Raw genomic sequence first — 21,148 nt, forward strand, 5'->3', positions numbered from 1 at the left:
ATTTGGTGTCTGTCTAGGTGTTGAAAAGGCCACCGCCACCTAATGGCATGTCTTTAACCACCAACCGTGAAAGCTCAGACAGCCATGGGGAGCACAGCCATGAATGCCTTCAGAGGGCCTGGTGCCAGCTGTCACTTTTGCCGCTGTAGTCTGCAATGTGACAAGAGATCACAGTTGGTGAGCCTCACACTGGAGGAATGAAGGTATCCTCTGGTCTTCGTCCTGCAATTTCTAGAAGGTGGAAGTTAGCTTTTTCCCTACAGTAGCTGATGGCACACTCCCATGCAGGTGAGGTAGTTTGAGATCTTACTGAGGGGGGAGGCAGATGAGAAGCACTTCCTACCCACTAAATTCAATGTCTTCCCCTTCTTGTGAGCTGGTGTGGTGAAGAGCCCACAACCAGCTGGCCAATCACAAGGCAGCAGGCATCAGCCAACAGAATGCTGGCTGGTAGAACTTTAAAAGATTCTGTGCTGACAGTTGAAGTTGGCAGTTGGGTTTTGACAGTTGAGAGGGCAGTTAGGGGTCTGTTGAGTCCAAGAGTGGACGGGGGTAGAGTTGGGAGTCTCAGTAGCGAGAGGCTCAGAGTTAGCTGGACTCTGGAAGAGGGGGTTCGATTGATTAATATCCTGAGGGATATCATAGCCTGTGTGGCTGAGTTACTAATAGAGATTTAAGAACCAACCGGTAACTAAGTAACCAAGCAAGTCAATAATATCGATTTCACGTCCAAGTTACATTTTACCTTCCTGTTTTAAAATAAACTTTTGTTGCTGTTTGAACATCTGTTTGGCCTGAGTTTTGAAACACAAAAACACGCTACTGAACACTAAGGGTCTAGAGTGGTCGTCACGTAATTTGGTGGCAGCGGTGAGAGAAGGAGGCCAGGGTGCTGTCAGCCTAAAAGAACAGTGGTTTGAAATATTTATAGAGTGGCCATCACATATTTTGGTGGCAGCGCCAGGATCCGGAAAATCCGGTTGCTAAAGGTGTGCTTGAGTTATAGGGGCCTGAGTGCAAAATACCAGGTACCCGATAGCTGATTTAAACTGAAAGGAAAGAAAACCTACAGTTTAATATCCAAGTGTTTGTGTCAGGGGAGTAATCTCGGAGGTAAAAGAAAAGGGTACTGGTAGGAGATTACTCGAAGACTGACCACGCTAGATAGTGACTAGTCTCTGAGGTAAACATACTAGGTAATTGTAAGAGAGTAGTAGGAAAGGAAAAAGCACACATAGTGATTCCTGAGATAAAAGTCTGTGGTAAAGTAAGGAATCACTAGTCTGACTTCAAGATCCAAGTGGATTCTTTGTACTTAGTTTAGGCACAGTTAAATAAGAGTAGAGCTAGAAATGGTGGAAGAGGAAGTAGTAGGAAAAGAAATGGTGGCTAGTCTTGACACTTCCATTTCTAAATCTCAGGAGAGTGTGGAGATTTGGAAAAGCAAGCTGGAAATAGCTAGACTTAAAAAAGGAAAAGAAAGGGAGAATGAGAATGCTCATAACAGAAAAATACAAGACATAAAAATGAAAGAACTAAAGAATAAGAGAGCTCATAACAGAGATATGGATGACAAAGAAATGAAGACATGGGACTTAATGATCAGTTTAGACACTAGAGTTACTCATATTGTCAAAAATAACATTAATGATTTCCCTCTATATGATGCAAAAAAATTCTTAAATATATTGCTGGAGATAATCTTGACTTATATATAGCTAATTTTAAACAGGCTTATAAATATGTGGAGTTAAAAGACAAAGAGCTTGACTTGATTAGGTTTAAATTAAAAGAACTGGAACATTAAAAAGAATTAAAAGAAAAAGAATATGAAGGAGAGTTAAGAGAACTGAAATATCAGAGAGAAATAAAAGAAAAAGGGAGAATTAAAAAGAAAAGAACATGAGGGACAGCTAAGAGAAATGGAGCTTAAAAAACAGTTGAGAGAACTAAAGCATAACAAAGATTTATTAGAAGAAAAACATGAGAAAAGGTTAACAGAAATTAAAACACAATATGGCGATAAGAAACTCCCTGCAAACTGGGAAGCTTCAAGTGAGAGATCTGGTGAGGATAAAAATGATAATGCCCTGGGACCGTGGGAAAAATAAGGCTGAGGAGAAAAAAATGGGTCGAGAGAGTGTGACTCTGAGGTAAATAAGAAAAGTCACTGGTCTAAAGAAGTCACTCTAACAGAAGTCATAAAACATGCTTTGAATGTGACAGTCAAGGGCATTTAGGATATAACTGTCCCAAGGTACAAGATAAAGAAATGAAGTCAGATTCAAAAGCAGTTTATTATGTGGAATAACTGTCACCAAAAAAGACAGAAACCTCAACCAGAGACAGAGGCCTGAAGACCAGGTTGCCATGGAAACTAAACAACAGTTACATAAAGAAAAGATGGTTGATACAACAAGGAAGTTAAAAGTTGGAGAGTTTGATTCAAGAAAGACATCTTCTATATAAGGAAATGAACAAAAAGCTTTTACAAACTGAACAAAAGCTAGATGGTTCTGTAAAGTACCGTAAATTAACAAAAAAACTGGATAGTTTTAAACAGAGGTCTAAGACACAGGATAAAGCCCTAAATGGCTTGGGCCCAGGATACCTAAAGGACCGCCTCTCCCCGTACATTCCGCCTCGCACCCTCAGAACGACTGGGCAGCAGCTACTGAAGGTGCCTGGGGCTAGGTTAACCTCCACTTCTCGGAGGACGTTCTCCATAGCTGCCCCAGCCCTTTGGAATGCGCTGCCCACAGAGCTCCGCTCGTCTACTACCCTGGCCCAATTTAGGAAGGACCTTAAAACCTTCCTATTCCAACAGGCATTCCCCGAATAAATATCCTGTGGGCCTCCCTCCTCTTTCGTGGCCAAGAGGTTGGGCTATGGGGGTTTTTTATTGTTTGTTTATGTGTATTTTTTAGTGTGTATTTTAATTTGTTGGATTTTAACCATGTTGTAAGCCGCCCTGATCGAAGGAAGGGCGGCATATAAATAAAAAGTTTATTTGTTTATTATTAAAGTTATTGGTACACTTGAAGAAAAACTAAATGAACTAGAGTTAGAAAACCAGACTTTGCAAGGCCTCATGGAAGGAAAAACAGAGAAAATTGTTACTCTGAAAGAGAGTTTAGATAAAAAAAAGACTATTTCAGATTTAGAGTGTATAGTTTCTGGGATAAAACAGTCATCTAAACAGTCCCCTGAAACACCACACAAATGTAAAAAAGTTATTACCAGACTACAGGGTTTGCTAGATGATGCAAATGAGAAGGTAATTCAAAAGAATAGAAAAGAAAAGGTTTTAATACAAGAACATGAAAAATTACAAGAACAACTATATGATTTAAAACAAGAAAAACAGATTCTGCATCAAAAAAGTCAATAAAGGTCAAAATGAGCTTGATAACACGAAGTTAAAAACTGAAGATCTGTACACAGAGATTGCCAGACTGAAAAACAGACAAAACTTTAAAGATCAAGAAGTTCAGGAACTTTTGGAAAACTGTCACATAGGCAATACACAGACATAAAGATGGGAAACAACATTTTATCACATAGAAGCAAATTACAACTCTATCCAACTTAAACTTTCACTTTCCTAGAGTCCTGGAAGTATAACGGTGGGGAGCCCTTTTCCACCCAGACTCTACCCCTAACCGTCCTTCTCTATCTCTGGAACCCTCCCTCTCAGGATTGCAAGCCCCAACTAACTATTCCCTCAGGAACTCATGGAACCCAGTCCTCTCTTGGGCTCAACTGTTTCCTCAACTATCAAATCCAACGGACTCTCTCCTCTATTAGCCCGGAATTTTCAAAAGTCCCAGCCCACATCCTATTGGCTGGTCTTCAGATGCCCTCTGATTGGTCAGCCAGGTGTTCTCTGCACCACATGCAGTTCTGTTATCCTGAGGGATTTCGTAGCATGGGTGGCTGAGTTAATAAGAATACATCTGTAACTAAGTAACAAAGAAAGACTAAAATAGCAACTTCCCATCCATCATACGTTTTATAGTTCTGTCTTCTAATAAACTTTTATTATTGTCTGTGTAACTGCTTGGCCTGAGTTTTGAAACACAAAAACACACTACTGAACATTAAGGGTCTAGAGTTGTCGTCACGTAATTTGGTGGCAGCGGTGGGAGAAGAAGGCCAGGGTGCTGTCAGCCTAAAAGAACAGTGGTTTGAAATATTTAGAGTGGTCATCACAGCTGGTGTCAAGTGGAGCCGTCAAGGTATATCAGAGTCCTGAACCCTGTAAGATTCTCCATTTTGGTAGATGTGAAGGGTACAGAGGAGGAAGCAGCACAGGATTTTCAGATGACCTGGACCAGATAAGGTAGCATAACCAATGTCACAGGCATGGTTGCTTGAGTATAACAAATTGCAACTGCAGTTGTGTGACAGAGAGATCCACCGACTTCACTACAATCATCATCTGGTCAACAAAAGTTTTAACATCATTTGTGGGAGAGGATAGCTCCAGCGCCCTAACTGAAATGGGTGGTGACTTTCTCAACAGGACAGTGACTGAGTCTGAATCCAACCTGGTGTCATAGGCACTGGTACTTGAGATGGAAGGCTGTAACATTTGAGCTGGAAAGGAGGCCTTCCTCCAAACTGAAGGAGCAGTTGCCAAAGGATGAGCCTTCTTAGCAGTCTACTTAGAAACCTCTTGTACCGGTAGGGGTCTGGACAGTACAGGTTCCTCTTGTGCGACCAAATATCTCTCCTATAAGGCATGACCCATATGCTGAGTTGCATGCTCAGCAGAGGCAATGGCCAAAGTGCATTCCTGATGCCTAGGTCAAGGATGTCTATTAGCTAGGTAATAATGATACCTAGCTTCATTCCCACAGCAGTAAGCACAGCCTGCCAATAATGGCTATTGTAAGCTGAAGAATCACTGTATCTGGAATAATAGGATTCAGTAGAAGACCTGGAGCACCAAGAGCTGTGATGTCTGTGATATCCATGAGGCTGATGGCCTTGGTGCCAAGAATGCAGAGACTGATGATCGCCCCACCAGAGCGGGACCTAGAGCATTAAGATATGACCTTGAAGCTGATTGTAACCTTAAAGCTGATCTGAATCAAGGGGGTTAGGGTGGAGAAAATCAATATGAATGCCAATGTGGTGCAGATGGTATGGCTGGCAGCAGTCTTGAAGACTTCTATTGAGTAACAGACAGTGGGACTAGGACTCTCAGAACAGGCAAGAACGCTAAGATTTCAGCCTCAGAAATATTCTCATCAGACTGTCGATGAGAACTCATGACTACCACCTCTTCAATGGAATAAATCTGGGAAATTTGTGATTGAGGAGCCATGGTTCTTCCCGAAAAGCAGTTTCTGAAACTTGAAAGCCAGTATTGGTGAAGCTAATCGGAATCAACAGTTCCTTTGAAGCTGGAGAACAAGACTGATGACGTTCCTTGTCTTTGGAATGTTTCTTCTTGTGTTTTCTCTTCACCATAAAATGCACCTCAACCTTTAAAGACTTTCACAGTGAAAGGAGATGTACACATGCCACTTGGGTTTCAGAACTTGCCCATGCAGCCTTAGACACAAACAAAATGAAATCCACCTGTAAACATTTGACTCCACACCAAGTGGAGGAATAGGCCAATGAAAACAAAGTGGATTTTGAAGGCCTTGCTACTGCTTCAATAAAAAAAGAGAAAGATGGTCACAAAACCAACATGTGAGAGTTGGTCTACTCATGAAGGACTGCTTTCAGTCACTACTCCTCATTTTTTCTTGCTTAAAGGCCCAGTAAGCATAAGGGGCAACCACATGAACTTCACCCAAACAACTGAGACACTTCAAGTGTCCATCCCATCCAGGAATTTTGACACTGCAGAAGACACACCTTTTGAACAATATCAGCAAGGAATGGAACCCTGAGAGCAAGCAGGGCTTCCAACTACGAAATGCTAGACGATCTGAAAAGACCAGCTAATCCTGAGATTGAAGCAATCAGAGACCATGATCAAAAACAGAAAATAACTGAAGACCTCATTCCTTCACTGGTGTTGCAACAGTGGCTGAATAAGAGCTGGTGGTTTGGGCAGGAAGGCCCTTATATAGGCCGGGTGCTATCAAAACACTAAAACAAGTTTTTAGAAGCTCTGAATAAAGTAGTGCACAGGCGCAGGATAACCTCATTTGTATGCGTCACACAGACGATGAAGAATACCAATTTCACATAAGCATCTCCAGATAAGGAAAAAGAAAAACAGCAGGTATATCCTGATGGGTCAAGAAGCAATAAAATGTGTTAAATAAATATCCATAAATTTTTGTGGGTTAGAAGAGACATAAAAGGCAAGTGAAATCACAGTTTCTACAGTCAACTATCTCAAAGCTGTAAGCATATATATGGATGCCAACTATAACAGATATGTGGCTGTTTAAAAAGTTCTGATTACATTCCTGGGACATCTCTTCTAGTTTCAGAAAGCCAGATAAATAACCAGCACATCAGCTGTTTTACATTTGCTTCTGACCAAAAGAAAAGAAGTTCCAAAAATACAGAGACAATGTAAAAATACAATTACAGTAGACCCTTGTTATACGCTGGGGATTGGTTCTAAGATCCCCCGTGTATAACAAAATCCGTGTATGCTCAAGTCTCATTAAATATAATGACATAGCAAAATGGTGTCCCTTATAAAAATGGAAAATCAAGGTTTGATATTTGAAATTTATACTTTTTTGAACATTTTCAAACCGTGTATGCTTGAATCCGTGTATAAAAAATCTGTGTATAAGTAGGGACGACTGTACAGACTGCATCAACTGCAGGCAGACAACAAGATCCAACAATCTAGGCACTATACTTTATGAAACTATATGGAACGTCTTAACTAACTCGTGTTCCACTGATTTCAGTGGCTGTTCTTTAACTAATACTGGATCTAGCTTAACCTTTATAAAGATGTTCACATATTTAAGAGGACTTTAAACTTGCATTTCCAAAACAATAGTTTTCCTTCACCACGTGGCACACATTTCTGAAACAGAGCAGTCTCAGAAACAGACTGTAATACAGCATGGGATCAACTGCTCAGAGCAAAAGGGTAAAAAAGTCTCCAGAGTATGTCCAAACTCCTGGTTTCATATATTCATTATCTGTAAATAATGGATAGTCTTCTGAAGGATAGTCTTCTGAAACTAGGATAAATATACATACCCGTCTTTTAGCCACAGACTCCAAATGAGACACATCATTCCATGAAGTGTTGCAGAAATATTTTTCTCCTGGGTCAAAACATTTCAGAGTCTAAGAAAAAGCAGAAACTTCTAAGAACAGCATATAACTAGGAGAAAATCCTGTTTTATCCAGTTAACTCAGATAAGTAATTTTATTGTATTCATATACATTGATCTCAAATTCAAATTATCATAGAAAAATGCTAACAAATCCTTTAAGACAGGGATGGGGAAAAGTAAAGTTCATAAATCCCATGTAATCTCCCACCACTCCCAATTTTAAAAAAATGGAAAAAGACTCCTGCATCCTTCCAAGTGTGTGGGTGAGCAATTTTGCTAAGTTTCCCTTTCTGTCCTGTTCAGATCCAAAACAGTCTTCTCCCCACAAATCAACAGGGATTTCCAGTCACTTCCTGATTTAAAAGAATCAGTTTAAAACCGAGTTTAAAACTGCTCAGAAGGGGACAAAACAGTCAAATTCATCCCAATGTCCCTAAAAATCACAAGAAGCTTTTTCAGTTTAAAAAATGGGGGAAATGAGGAGTCTTTGGGGGAAGTGCAGCCCTCCTGGCAAGTGCATATGCAGCCCAAAGACCTCAGGAAGTTTCGTATTACTGCTTTAAAATTTATATATAGGATATAAAAGCAGTGAAATAACTGACCAGTATGCTCAAGCTATTTGCCCAAGTAAGATCCTTCCATGTTCCAAGAAGAATCCGGAGTCAAGAGCACATACAATCTTATCTACATGTATCTGGAGGGCATGTTACTTATGTCTCATACTAAGATGCATGAAATTCCAAGACCCATGTCCTTATTATACTCAGACCCACTATCAACAAATACTATGACAGATTTTCTTGACTGTAATAAACAATATGTGACCAGATGTTCTTCTAGAACCAATTTTAAACATATGGTAAAAGAGATTCCTCAAGATACAATCCACCTTACCATAACAACTTGTTAGAGAAATTGATATTAGTAATTCATGGAAGGCGACATCAGAAGATACTTCCCCAAGCTAGAGTATTTCACAGTAGATTTGTCTTACCACAGAGGTACTCCAATCATAGCCTGCAGATGGCCCTCAGCTATGGATTGTGCAGCCCCCACCTATTTTCCCCTATAGCGCTGTTGATGATCAGCTGGGCTGTAGAGAAACAGCGCTGGAACAGTGATCCAGATTGGGATCCTCATGAGAGGCGAAGAAGCATTCTTCAGTACTAATCAGGGAAGCCCCATTCTTATCTCCTATCACTAATTGGAGATAAGAGCAATTTAAAGACATTTAAACTTTTAATACCCTGCTTTTAAAATACCTTTAAAGTTTAATGATTTTTAAAGAGCAGGATACATAAATCAATCACACAAGTTAAAAAAATGGAAACCAGAATCCTACATGCTTAAAAATCTTCCCCTTGCTCCAGTATTGTATTTTGTGATTTATTTTTGAGCAGATTGAACTGTGTTTTGCATGCCTGAAACCTATTGCAGCAATTCTGAGTAAATGTACCTAAAATTGAGGTGTGGATTGCATACCTGTTGGGTAAATGTACGAATGCTAAGAATTATGATGCATCGAAATCTAGCTCACACACATACATTTCCTTGTTTTACCCTACCATTGGTGTTTCTTTTCCTTTTTCAATTTTTACCTGTTTCATCCAGAAAAGGGATTGCCCTAAGCAATGTGTGCAGTAATGACACCCACTTCCTGCATCTCCTCTTTCAGGTAGGGTTTGAATTCCACAGACACTGGCCCACAGTTTAGTCTATCCACTTCAACTATTAATATATCTTCAAACCTACCAGGCAATAAGCTGGTTCAGACATAATGCAAAACCAAACTCCAGATTCCCTTGTTTCCTGCTACCAAAATTACATTCCTTCTTCTGGAGTCTGAGGGAAAAAATTCATCTGAAATGGGGAATTATAAAAAAAAAATGGGGATTTCTATGGGGTTGCCTCTTTTCTATGCATAATTCCAAAGAATCTAAGATCCTACTTATAGGAAAGATAACCAAAAGAAGATTTTGACATACAATTTTTCCACATTTATAGATTCATAATGTCACTTCCTAACAACCATAAAACTCAGTTATGATTCTTTTCTTCTTTACCTGAAGTAATTCCCGACAGCTATCAAGTCCAATATCCACAAGAATCCCCTTCACTTTCTTGCGAGCCTTCCTTATACTGTCAAGATTTTGTACAGGAACCTGGAACATGTTGGCTTTTGCCTGGAAAAAAAGGCAACACAATAATGTACAAAGAAAAAGTATAAGTAACACTTTGTTTTTAAAAACTCAAAATCTTATATTTTCTTAAGTATACAATTTTGAACATTTTTCACACTTATTTTAGCAAACAGGCACAGTATTAATTTCAGAGCCAATTCTGGAATGCCCTTGCACAAGAAGCAAGGCTGCCCTGTCCCTGCTTGCCTTTTGTTGGAAGCAAAAATGGCTTTATTTGATAATCATGGGGTGGCTTGGGTGTTTGGTATATAGGCTAGGTATCATGGTTTTAGTGTGATTTTAATGCCTGTAATTTTATATTGTTTTAGATGATATTTGTAATTGTTTTATGTTTTTAGAATCTTTATTTGTGAGCCGCCTTGGGTCCCTTTCGGGGAGAAAGGCGGGACAGAAATCAAGTAAACAAACAAGTAAAAAAATTAACACTATGGCAAACTAGGAAAACTGTTACTTGTTACAATAATTATAAACTCAGATAGAGCTGGATTGGTGGCATTCGTGGACAAGCTTTGTAGGGAACAAGAAAGGGTGTATTCCTCTCAGTTGAATTTGCTGAACTTGATGACATTCAGTACCATCAACCACAGTATTCTCCAGGACTGCCTTGCAGGGATGGGACCCGAAGACACTGTTTTACAATGCCCCTGTTTCTGCTTGGGAGGGGTAAGCCCAGAAGATGGTGCAGGATGATTGCTGTTCAAGTTCTTGGCCACTAACTTGTAGAATCCCTAAATACTTTGTTTTGTCCCCCATGCTATTCAACTTAAGTGTCCATGGGTATGTGCCTTCAAGTTGCCTGTCAACTCCATGGGCAAGGAACATTCAGATGGTTTTGCCAATTCCTTCCTCTGAAATAGAACCTAAAGCACCTGATATTCTGTGAGCAGCATGGTGTAGTGTGGTTTGAGCATTTGACTATGACTTTGGAAAACAGGTTTAAAATTCTGGCTTGGCCATGAAAACCCACTGGGTGACCTTGGACAAGTCATAAATCTCAGCCTGAGAGGATAGCAATGGCAAAACCCCGATGAAAAACTCGCCAATAAACTCCTCTGATAGGTTCATCTTAGGGTCACCATGTCAGTAATGACTTGAAGGCACACAACAACCACCTGGCATTTATTGGTGGTCTACAATCCAAGAACCAACCAGGAATGACAGGATCCTAGGGTCTTTAAGTCCCGCCTGCCCCATTCAATATATACGTCCAACCAAGGAGAGAGACTATCTGGAAGCCTGGGGTTCAATGTAATGACAACACTCAACTCTTCTTTCCACTGAACTCCAATGAATCTGTTTGAGATACATAAACCAAAGAGTCTGCAATGAGCTCTGAGCCCACCTGCCATAAAGATAATCTTTCCCTGATTTGCTTCTTTAAAACAAACTGACAACAATTATTATTATTATTATTAACTTTTATTTATAAAGCGCTGTAAATTTACACAGCGCTGTACATACAATCTTTGAGTTAGATGGTTCCCTGCCCTCAGGCTTACAATCTAAGAAAACAATAGGGATCATTCCGTTCCCTATTCAGTCATGGAAGCTTTATTTCTTCAACTTATTTCCTTTCTCAATATTTGCCCCCCTCCACATTCAAAGGAGGGGGGGAGGCCACAATTAAGTCTCAGCATAAACATAAACAAGTGCCGCAACTGTAGTAAGATGAAGGACATTTAGCTTAAACCCAGGGGAAAGGGGAGAGAAATTTCTTTTTGTAATTGAAGTTATACAATTTAAGTAGTCAGACTAGCCTATAGCATAGCAGCTAGACCGTAACTGTTGTCACTAGCTACACACCTTTGATTGTGGGTGCTTTATCAGTTAAAATGACCATAGTCATTAAAACTATCAATGAGAACTTTTCTTGCCAACAGTTTTCTTTCTGTAACTCTTAGTTTACTGTATATACTCACGTATGTCTAGAAATTTTAGGCAAAAAGTTGACTCAAAAAACCTGAGTCAACTTATCCATGGGTCAATGTAAGTACTACACTTTAACTCTTATATAAAAGAGGGACCATCTCCTGGTAAAAAGCAAGAGTGTAATCTATCCTGGTAGCACTGAACCCCCTTCTGTTCTCTCATCCATCCAGCCTTTAGAGTATGCACAAACAGTTGTGCCTGCTGGAATTTTGTAAGTTGCTTGGCATCGTTTTCCTTTGTTTCATTCTTTAGCTCCTTTGTTACATGCCACTAGGTTTTACTCTCAATGTATCCACGGGTCATATCAAAATCAATAATTTTGCCCTCGGCTTATAAATGGTCGACTTATTTTAATCTATCTATCTATCTATCTATCTATCTATCTATCTATCTACCGCTCTTTTCCAGGACTGGGACTCAGAGCGGCTTCACAAACAAACAAACAAACAAAAAGTACAATTAAAACATTTTAAAAATAAATAGATAAATGACATGCATTAAACGGAATGATTAAACTAGTCCAACGTTCCTGCCTGTTCTTATAATGATTCCTTAAATGCCTGTTTGAACAGGTAGGTCTTCACCTGCCGTCGGGCAGGGAGTTCCAGAGTCTAGGGGCAGCCACTGAGAAAGCCCTCTCTCGTGTCCCCACCAAATGTGTTTGTGAAGGTGTTGGGATGGAGAGAAGGGTTTCTCCAGAGGATTTCAGAGTCCAAGCAGGTTCATACCAGGAGAAACGGTCTGCCAAATAATGTGGACCTGAGCCATGTAGGGCATTGTAGGATATAACCAGTACCTTGAATTGTGCCCGGAAACGAGCTGGCAGCCAATGAAGCTGTTTCAACAGGGGAGTTGTATGGGCTCTGTAATCAGCGCCTGTTAACAGCCTGGCAGCAGCTCTTTGAACCAGTTGAATTTTCCAAACACTTTTCAAAGGCAGTCCTATGTAGAGCCCATTACAGTAGTCCAAACAGGATGTAACCAAGGCATGTACCACTGTGGCCAGATCTGGCTTCTCAAGGAACGGGCGCAGTTGGCGCACAAGTTTTAAATGTGTGAAAGCACTCCTAGTCACAGCAGAGACCTGGGTCTCCAGGTTTAAAGATGAGTCCAAGATTACCCCCAAACTGCGAACCTGTGTCTTCAGGGGGAGTGTGACCCCATCTAACACAGGCTGGATCCCTATTCCCTGATCTGCCTTCCGACTGACCAGGAGCACCTCTGCCTTGTTTGGATTAAGTTCCAACTTGTTTGCCCTCATCCAGTCCATTACTGAAGACAGGCACTGGTTTAGAACCAGGACTGCCTCCTTGGATTGAGGTGGGAAGGAGTAGTAGAGTTGAGTGCCATCTGCATATTGATGACATCGCACCCCAAAACTCCGGACAACCTCTCCCAGCGGTTTCATGTATATGTTACAAAGCATAGGGGACAACACAGAACCTTGAGGGACCCCACAGGTTAATGGCCAAGGGGTCAAACAGGAGTCCCCCAGTACCACCTTCTGAGTTCGCCCCTCCAGGAAGGAACGGAACCACTGTAGAACAGTACCTCCAAGCTCCATCCCAGAGAGGCGGTCTAGAAGGATACCATGATCGATGGTATCAAAAGCTGCTGTGAGGTCCAGAAGAACCAACAGGGACACACTCCCTCTGTCCAGTTCCCTGCGTAGGTCATCCACCAAGGCGATCAAGGCTGTCTCTGTTCCATAGCCAGGACTGAAACCATTGAAATGGATCTAGATAATCCATTTCATCCAGAAACCCCTGGAGCTGGGAAGCCACCACATGTTCCAGAACCTTGCCCAGAAATTGTAGGTTAGACACTGGCCGATAGTTATTCATTATTGTGGGATCCAATGATGACTTTTTTAACAGAGGCCTCATAATAGTCAAGTATATACGGTACATTTTATTTGTTTCATAGCAAATGTTTACCCTTTTCTCTGAGGACCAAGGACCTGGCCCATTGGTAAAAGCAAAGGAAAAATTTCCTGTTTGCCTAATGCATTGACCCTCTATATAATTCGGATAGAATCAAATTATTTCATCCAATAATATATAGATGCTATAAAGGGACTGAATTCTGTTAAGGAAAGTCCCATTCTCCATTTGCAGATTTCTTCCCTCATCATCTTCAGTGATACTTTCTACACCCAATGACCTTGACACACTAAACGTGTTCTTCTCTATTTTCCTCTTGTCTTTATTCTCACCACTTTAGCTCTATGACCACATTTTTATGACTATGGGGCTCGACAAACCGCCCCAAAGGGACAATGCCCTTTTCTTAGCTGGACGGGCTGCGGCACCCCAACTCCACGCCCAGGCCAGCTTTTCAGGTTGGTCTGTACAGGGCCTATATTTTCTTATGACTGAACATGAGTTATATGCTCTTCATTGAATGTCTTCCAGTTGAAAAGAGGCCGTCTTTGCGTTTTGCTTTATCTTACTAGCTTCATATCAATATTCTTTGCTTAAAGATACTTGTGTTATTAAGGGGAAGAGGAGAAACGGTAATATTTATATGACTCATGGGACTAGGTCGGGTGCGTTTAATGTAGCCTGGGAGTGCTACACATTCCTTTGGTACTCTGTGTGTGTACGTGCAAATACACACATGCATGCCCAAGTGTTTCATTCAGCTTTTTCTCCACTACTAATGAATTGCATCAGTACAGATAGACCTGTTGCCTTTGTTATCTCATCATTTTATGAAAACAAGATGAGTAGTTAAATTCTAGGTGTGGCATTCTGTCCCTTGCTTCCTCCCCTAGCTCTAAGACATCTAAACATAGATACTAATTTAAAAGTTAGAGAATTTCTACCACTTGTTTTTCCATCAGAATGTCAGCTAAAATAATAATAGATGTAAAACTTTGCCAAAGACCAAAAATAAACCCAAATCGCTTAGTGGTCACTGACTTTCATCAAATTACTGCAGTTTTTTTTTCTTTTGATCAAGGCCAAAGCTTTTTTTAAAAAAGAAAAATCTCTTAAACTCTTTCCAGCCTTATTGAACCTGGATACTACAGGGAAATAGATGTTCTTAATCCTTCCTTTTTTTTTTGACACTTCTGGATTAGGTTTCTGAGCCAGTGTGGTGTTATTTGATTGAGTTTGGGGCTAGGTCTCTGGGAAATGAGGCAAAATTATTAAGTATTTTCTTGCAGAATGCTAAAAAAATACTTAAGACAAGGTGTTCCTGTGTTTCCTGTACCAGAATTATTTGTGAAACTATGTAAAAGCAAGACTTTTGTGTAAGGTGAAGTAGTGTATTATATCACTGCAATTCCTGATCTTCCTTTTCTCATTTCTTTTTAACAGAATGTGCTTTATTGGAGGACTAGAGGAGACAAAATAATAGTCTTGGTTTTCCTAATGTTGGCAGTTTTTCTTGTTTTTATTGCTTTTTCCTGCTCTTAAAGTGACAAAAGTAAAGATGTTCCTTACAGTTCACTAATATATTTTTGCCCTAGAAACTGGGTTTTTCCCAAAAAAGGGGGGGGGAGACATGTCTGCCATCTTGTTAATCAGTTACAAATGCAAACACTAGGTTGCATTCATAACTGTTCAGTACTCTAGTTTATTATCATTGCTTTACTGGTACAATTGCGAATGTCCTCCAGACCTAACTACCTTAACAGCCTGCAGTTTCACTGAGTGCTGGAGGTCTATTCTGTTGGCAATCAGGGCACAATAGGATAATTTTTCTGGCCATGTTCCACCAGCAACCTATTGCAACCATCAGAAGCAGAATCTCTGATGCAACTCAATACACAGTAGACTGTTGATGGGAAAAGACTAGAAACAGCATCCTGTTATGCTGCCATCACCAGTAAAATAGACCTCCATAGCTCAGTGGGGATGCTGGCTCTTAAGGTAAGCTTGGGGGGTGGAATCAGAAGAAAGTATGTAACTATGAATGTGAATTATGTATGTAATTATGAATCTTGGCCCATATCTGTTCCATAGCTTCAAAATTTCAGGAGATTTTATGTATCTCAGCTCTGGGCTGGATACTGACTATGATACAGTGGATCCTTCTCACTTGCAGAGTTTTGGTCCAGGGGGTCCTGCAAATGAGGAAAAATCAAGGATGGTGGTGTGCTGTATTAGTGAATGGGCAGCAATTTCCATGAGTTCACGTGCACATGCTGCCACTAAATAATATGGCCATGGTGAATCCATGGATTCAGAGGGGGGCACAGTACTTAGTTCCCCTTTGCCACAGTACTTAGAAGAAATACAATGGAATGAATGGAAATCAGTCATGATAAAGTTACCCAACTGATTCAATAGTTCTACTCTAAGCATGACTAAACTTCTATCCCATCCTCATCAATTCTCAGTTCTGCTCTGATCAAAAATCACAGCAAAGTTCCCCTTGGCCAATGTTTTCTACTGGGAAAGTAAGGGGTGGGAGGAATGCCTCTGGTATTTCTAGTCAGCGTTATCTCCACAGAGAAGGAAAAATGGCCATCTGAGAGAAGGAAGAATGACATCATAGGAGGAGGTCAAGAATCCTACTACAGTGGTACCTCGGGATACGAAATACCCAGGTTACGAAATTTTCGGGATACGAAAAAATCCCATTGGAAAACATTGTTCCGGGTTACGAAAGTTTTTTCGGGTTACGAAAAAACTTTTGGTGCTTTTCGGCGCGATTTCACACGGAATCGCGGCTTTTCCCCATTAGCGCCTATGGGAATTCGGCTTGCGAAAGCCTTTCGGGTTACGAAATTGACAGCGGAATGAATTAATTTCGTAACCCGAGGCACCACTGTACTGTGATGCCACCAGGCATGCTGGTTTGGTAAGTAAAGGGAGTGAGCTGGCCTCCAAGACCAGTACTCTTTCCCACAATTGTCATGTTCAGCTAAGATACTCTCTTGAAAAGACCATTCTCTGTATAATTAGGGGATGGGAAATTTGAACACATCAGAAAACTGAAACTGTATACAGTCACAGGCAGGTGAGGAGAGAGGTATGTTACAGTTGATCATCTGGTGGAATTTATCCAGTCGTGTACTTAAAAATATACATACCAAATCCACTGTCCAATTTCAAAATATTTGAAGTAGCATGTGTAAGATATACTACTATTGCCTGCTTCATGACATACACCTGCACAAACCCTTTGGCACTCTATAGCTTTTAAGCAGCTCTCGCTAAGAAAACAACTAACAGAGCCTGTAACTCTACAATATCTATTTTTAACCATAACTGCTTGCCTAGGACTGTACTGTCTAGCTAGAGTTGACAAAGATCACAGAGAGAAGCCCACCCACACTGCAGCCTAGCACATAAGTGCCTGTTTCTTTTCTTCCTATGATCAAAGATTCTTCCTTCCATACCTCTGCGTTTTATAGTCAGGGGGAGAGAGGAGAACACATGGGAAGCAAAGGGTTGCTGCAAGGATATGAAGCAGCAAGCACTTTCTGCCCTTTGTTTTTTCCTATGTTTACTTGGGAAGTATGCAAATGCAAGTATGAATGTGAGAAAGAGTATGTTGTGGAATGGGAAAGAGGAAACTGGAGAGAATGATTTCACTGACTCATGCAAAAGAGAAAGAAAAAGGAGGGAAAAGACAATTGAAATATAAAACCCCAGGACCTGAATTGTCTATCATCGCCCTTCTAACTGGTTGTTGCAGGTTTCCACACAGCAGTGAATCAAGATGGTTGTAATATTTAAAATTAGCTCTCACAATCACTTTTGGCCACCCTTATCTTTTGAAGCATTGAGTTCAGCATAGGAGGGCCAAGTCTCATGATCTGCTGGTACACAGCATGTTATAGGCATCACACAAAACTTCACCCTTTCCAAGTCAGGGTCTTGCCTCTGATGTAGCACTCAAAGAGTCACACATTTTGGATTACTATACACTCCTAGACCTATAGAGCAGAGATGATCAGCCCAGGCTGTGGGCCTCATGTGCCCCCACAGCCAATACAACTGCTGACAAAACTAGTAGGACTGCTGCAGATTTAAAAACCTGCAAAACTCAAAACCTAGCAGCCATTCTACCCTGCAAAATTGCCAATGTCAGAGCTTAATTGCCTTTTGTTTTTGTCTCTCCCCACTTCCCTCATCACCACAGAGCTGCCTCATTTAGTGAAACTCAGCAGTAACTGCAGCACCAAGTTTGATAGCAGTCAACAGCAACACCACGTGCAGCACAGCAAAATCAATGGTGGCATGGTCTCAGGTTGTGTGAGACAGCTTTCCAAAGCTGGAAAGTGTCCTACACCTGCACATTCACAAAGTGACTTAAAACACTGTGAATGTGTGGAGGTGACAGGTAGGTAGATATTTGACAGAGTAGTAGTATCAAAGTCATGTTGTAGATTTGTTCTATATTCTGCAACTTTTCTCCCACAAGGAGAAAAGAGATCGGCATGAGGTATGTTGCAAGGCTGTGTGGTGGGGGTAAGCATCATGAGAACCAGTGTCCCTTCTCACCCCAGATAAATTTTCAATTTCAATTGAGAGGGTGCTGCTACATAGGAATGGCTTTCAACAGATGTCATCCCTATCCCCATGGCTGCCAAAAAGCCATCTGAAGAGTAGGGAGAGATGATTTGGCAGGGGGCACCTGTGTACCACAACAGAAGTTAAGGTGTCAAACAATTGTGTTGAAGATTTCATTGTTTATGCATAAATGTTGACTCAATTTATGCCTAAGGTAGAGTGGCAAGCTCTACATCAATAATATTGAGTCTATGAAATATCCAGTTAATGATTCTCATACAATAGAGTTGGAAAACCCTCTGAGCAGCTGAACAGGCAATAGCATCCTAGTTAGCCAGTATTTTAGAAAACTTGTTCTAACTATAATGGATTAAAAGATCTACACTAGCTATGAGCTCCAAAAATTTTGAATTTGCAGATTATCATCCTGAACTCACCTAATGTCATCAGAAAGGATTGGGAATACTTAGTATTTAGATGGCAGACCACAAAGGAAAACCAGAAAACTACAGAAAGGACTGGAAAACAAAATCCCGACTGAAGCCCTGGAGAGCCACTGGTACCAATTACAGTAGACAATACAAGTAAGCCACCTAGATCAAAATGTTGTTGTTATTATTATTGGGCAGATAGAATCGTGGTCTAAGTACAGTATAAGGCAGTTTACCACATTCCTAGTGAATCAGTGCCAACTCACTCATTTTTAATGTAGTGAAGGAGACTATCTCGATGTGTTTATCATTTTTTAAAAAGCAGAAAGATCCAGCATTTTAAACTATTATGTCCCCGGGGTCCCTACCCCCGAGTGGTGTTGCAGACGCTGTGGTCCTTCCATAGCTTGGTGTAAAGGAGGTCACAGAAGAGCAGACTCAGTAGGTATAATACTTATTAACTTCCCAACAGAAACGTAACTCAAAATTGACAGTTCAACACCCAGAGAGAGAGAGAGTCGTTGCCTCACACTCTCCTCTCTGCCTTGTTGCTCAAGGCTTTAGGGTGACCCTAGCACTTTGTCTTAAGCGTTAGGAGGGAGTCCAGACTGCAGCTCCTTCTCGAGGAGTTCAGCGTCTGCATTTTCATAGTTCTTGGGGCGGCCACCCCAAGGCCAGCACCAACCTTGGACGTCCCAAAAACAGGGAGGACATTGCTCGAAACGACCCCTATATCCCAGGGAGACTTCCCAATTCTCCACCACCGTGACTTGGCAATGGACATCTACCAAATCCTCGAGATGGGGATCCCTCGTGGTCTCAGGACTCCAGTTACCCCGGCGGCCTCACGGTCCACAGGGCTGCTGACCAACCTTCTCACCCTGGAGCGCTCGCCTCATGCTCCCCTAGCCCTGTCCGGCAAACCCTCCACCATTCCTCCAGTGTCCACCACTCTCCTCCTCGGCTCCACCTTTCCTTCACTCTTTATCTCCCCCTCCTCACACCCCAACCTTGGGCCCACCCTTTCCCCAGGTGTTTCTCCCAAAGCGGCTCCTTGGGCACATCCCCGGCACTCTCCCTCGTTGTGCTCTTCCCCAGGGTCCCTGTGCCCCTCAGTCAGCCTCCATGATGGACAACCCAGCAGTGCTTCACAGGTCTCTTTGTCACACATTATCATCATCATGAATTTGGGTGTCATTATAGCTGGAAATCTCAAGCCCCTTAAGAGAAACTATACAGACAATGTCATTTGGTATCTTGAGAGCCAGCTTGGCGTAGTGGTTTGAGTGGTGGAGTAAAACTTTGGAGACGAGAGTTCAGTTCTCCGCTTAGCCATGGAAACCCATTGGATGATCGTGGACACATAGGTTCAGCCTCAAGAAGGCCATGGCAAACCACCGCTGAACAAATCTTGGCAAGAAACCCCCATGATTGGTTTGCCTTAAGGTTACCATAAATCAGAAACAATCTCAAGGTAAACAAAAACAACAAACAAAACTTTAGCAATTTCTAGGAGAGAGTACAGTGACTAATGTATCAGGAAATTACTGCGTTTTCAAAAAGTGTGTCCCAGTTTCTTTAAATTTTACCAAATATTGTTGAGAGATACATACACTAAGAAAGTAAAAAGGTTCATGCAACATACAAAGGCTACATAATACAGAGAGCATTTAAATTTTAAATGATTCATTTCAAAAAGTGGGTAGTTTTAATATGCATATGTCTTATTTGTTCATTTAAATTTAAATTACAATGTTACCAAGTCACTCAAGCCAATCTATGGCGTGGTACAGAGGGCCAGAAAGAGGCAGCCGGGAGCCGCCTCTCGTTGCTGCATAGCAGCTTCATAGCAACCATATTGTGCGGTGCTGCTATGCAGGGGAAAAAAAGGACTGCTAAAAAGCAGCATCTTTTTGTGCCACCACAAATAGCTTGAGGCGGTGTGAGCACGTCACTGCTGCGCAGCTCCATTTGGATGCCGTGCAGCAGTGATGTCATCTATTCAACACCACACAGCAAGGACGCCCTCATCACATGCAAGGGGCGATGGGGCGTGTGGACGGGGCGCTCCTTGCACATGACGAGGGCATCCTTTGGGGCCAGTATGTACTGGGCCTATGGATATTTATGGTATGAAAAAGCAAAAGCTAATGTGAATCATTTTGTTAGGTATGTCTGAAAAATATGGAACAACTACAAATCTAGGCAGTGATCAAAGAAACCTCTCTGGGTCTCAACACAAGAAGCCGTTTACAAAAAGGAAACAATAGCAAAAGAAAGACAGCCAATTTACCAAGATTTGTTGGTATTTTATCTAAGAAAAACACAGAATTAAATTGAATGTGAAATTATTTTCAGAGGGTTGTAGCTTTCAATGGTTTTTCTACTGACTTATAAAGATTTAAGGCAGATAAAAAGATATTTGGCTTTGAACAAAACAAAACTGAATTTGATGATGATGAACATTTGATTGGTAAAATGTGGTCAAAAGAGTTGAAATTTACTTTGTAAGTTGATCAGAAAGAGATTTTTTTTAATAAAATGATGTAAAGATCCATAAAGAAATTTCAAATCTATGTTGAAACAGCAAGTAGAAACATTTTTTCATATATGGAGGACTTGTGAAAAGGCTAAAAAGGTTTGGGTTCAACTACATAATTTAATACAGAAAGTTGTGATGGTTAATGTTCAGTCAAAGCCTGATTTTCCCCCTTTTGGGAATGACAGATGATTGTTGTACACAAAAGGATGGAAGAATGCAACAATACCAACAAACAAAGACCTTAAAATTGAACTTAACTGAAATGGACAAGTTATCTGATAGTGAAAAATCGTGA

General features: G+C 41.0%; 1 protein-coding gene across 3 annotated transcripts in view; it reads right to left on the reverse strand.

Annotated features, from left to right (window-relative positions):
- The window catches only part of ADNP2 (ADNP homeobox 2), a 40,992-nt gene that overhangs the window by 7,218 nt on the left and 12,626 nt on the right, over nt 1-21,148 (reverse strand). For all 3 annotated transcript variants that reach the window (XM_089516871.1, XM_089516872.1, XM_089516874.1), the window contains exons 2-3: nt 9,341-9,460; nt 7,198-7,287 (exon numbers count right to left, since the gene is read on the reverse strand). In XM_089516871.1, the coding sequence (XP_089372997.1) occupies nt 7,198-7,287; nt 9,341-9,460 (210 nt within the window). The remainder of the gene's footprint in view (nt 1-7,197; nt 7,288-9,340; nt 9,461-21,148) is intronic.

Source organism: Sceloporus occidentalis, unplaced genomic scaffold (assembly GCF_023333645.1).
Source record: "Sceloporus occidentalis isolate IW3139 unplaced genomic scaffold, rSceOcc1.0.p SCAF_3, whole genome shotgun sequence".
NCBI classification, from domain to species: Eukaryota; Metazoa; Chordata; class Lepidosauria; order Squamata; family Phrynosomatidae; genus Sceloporus; species Sceloporus occidentalis.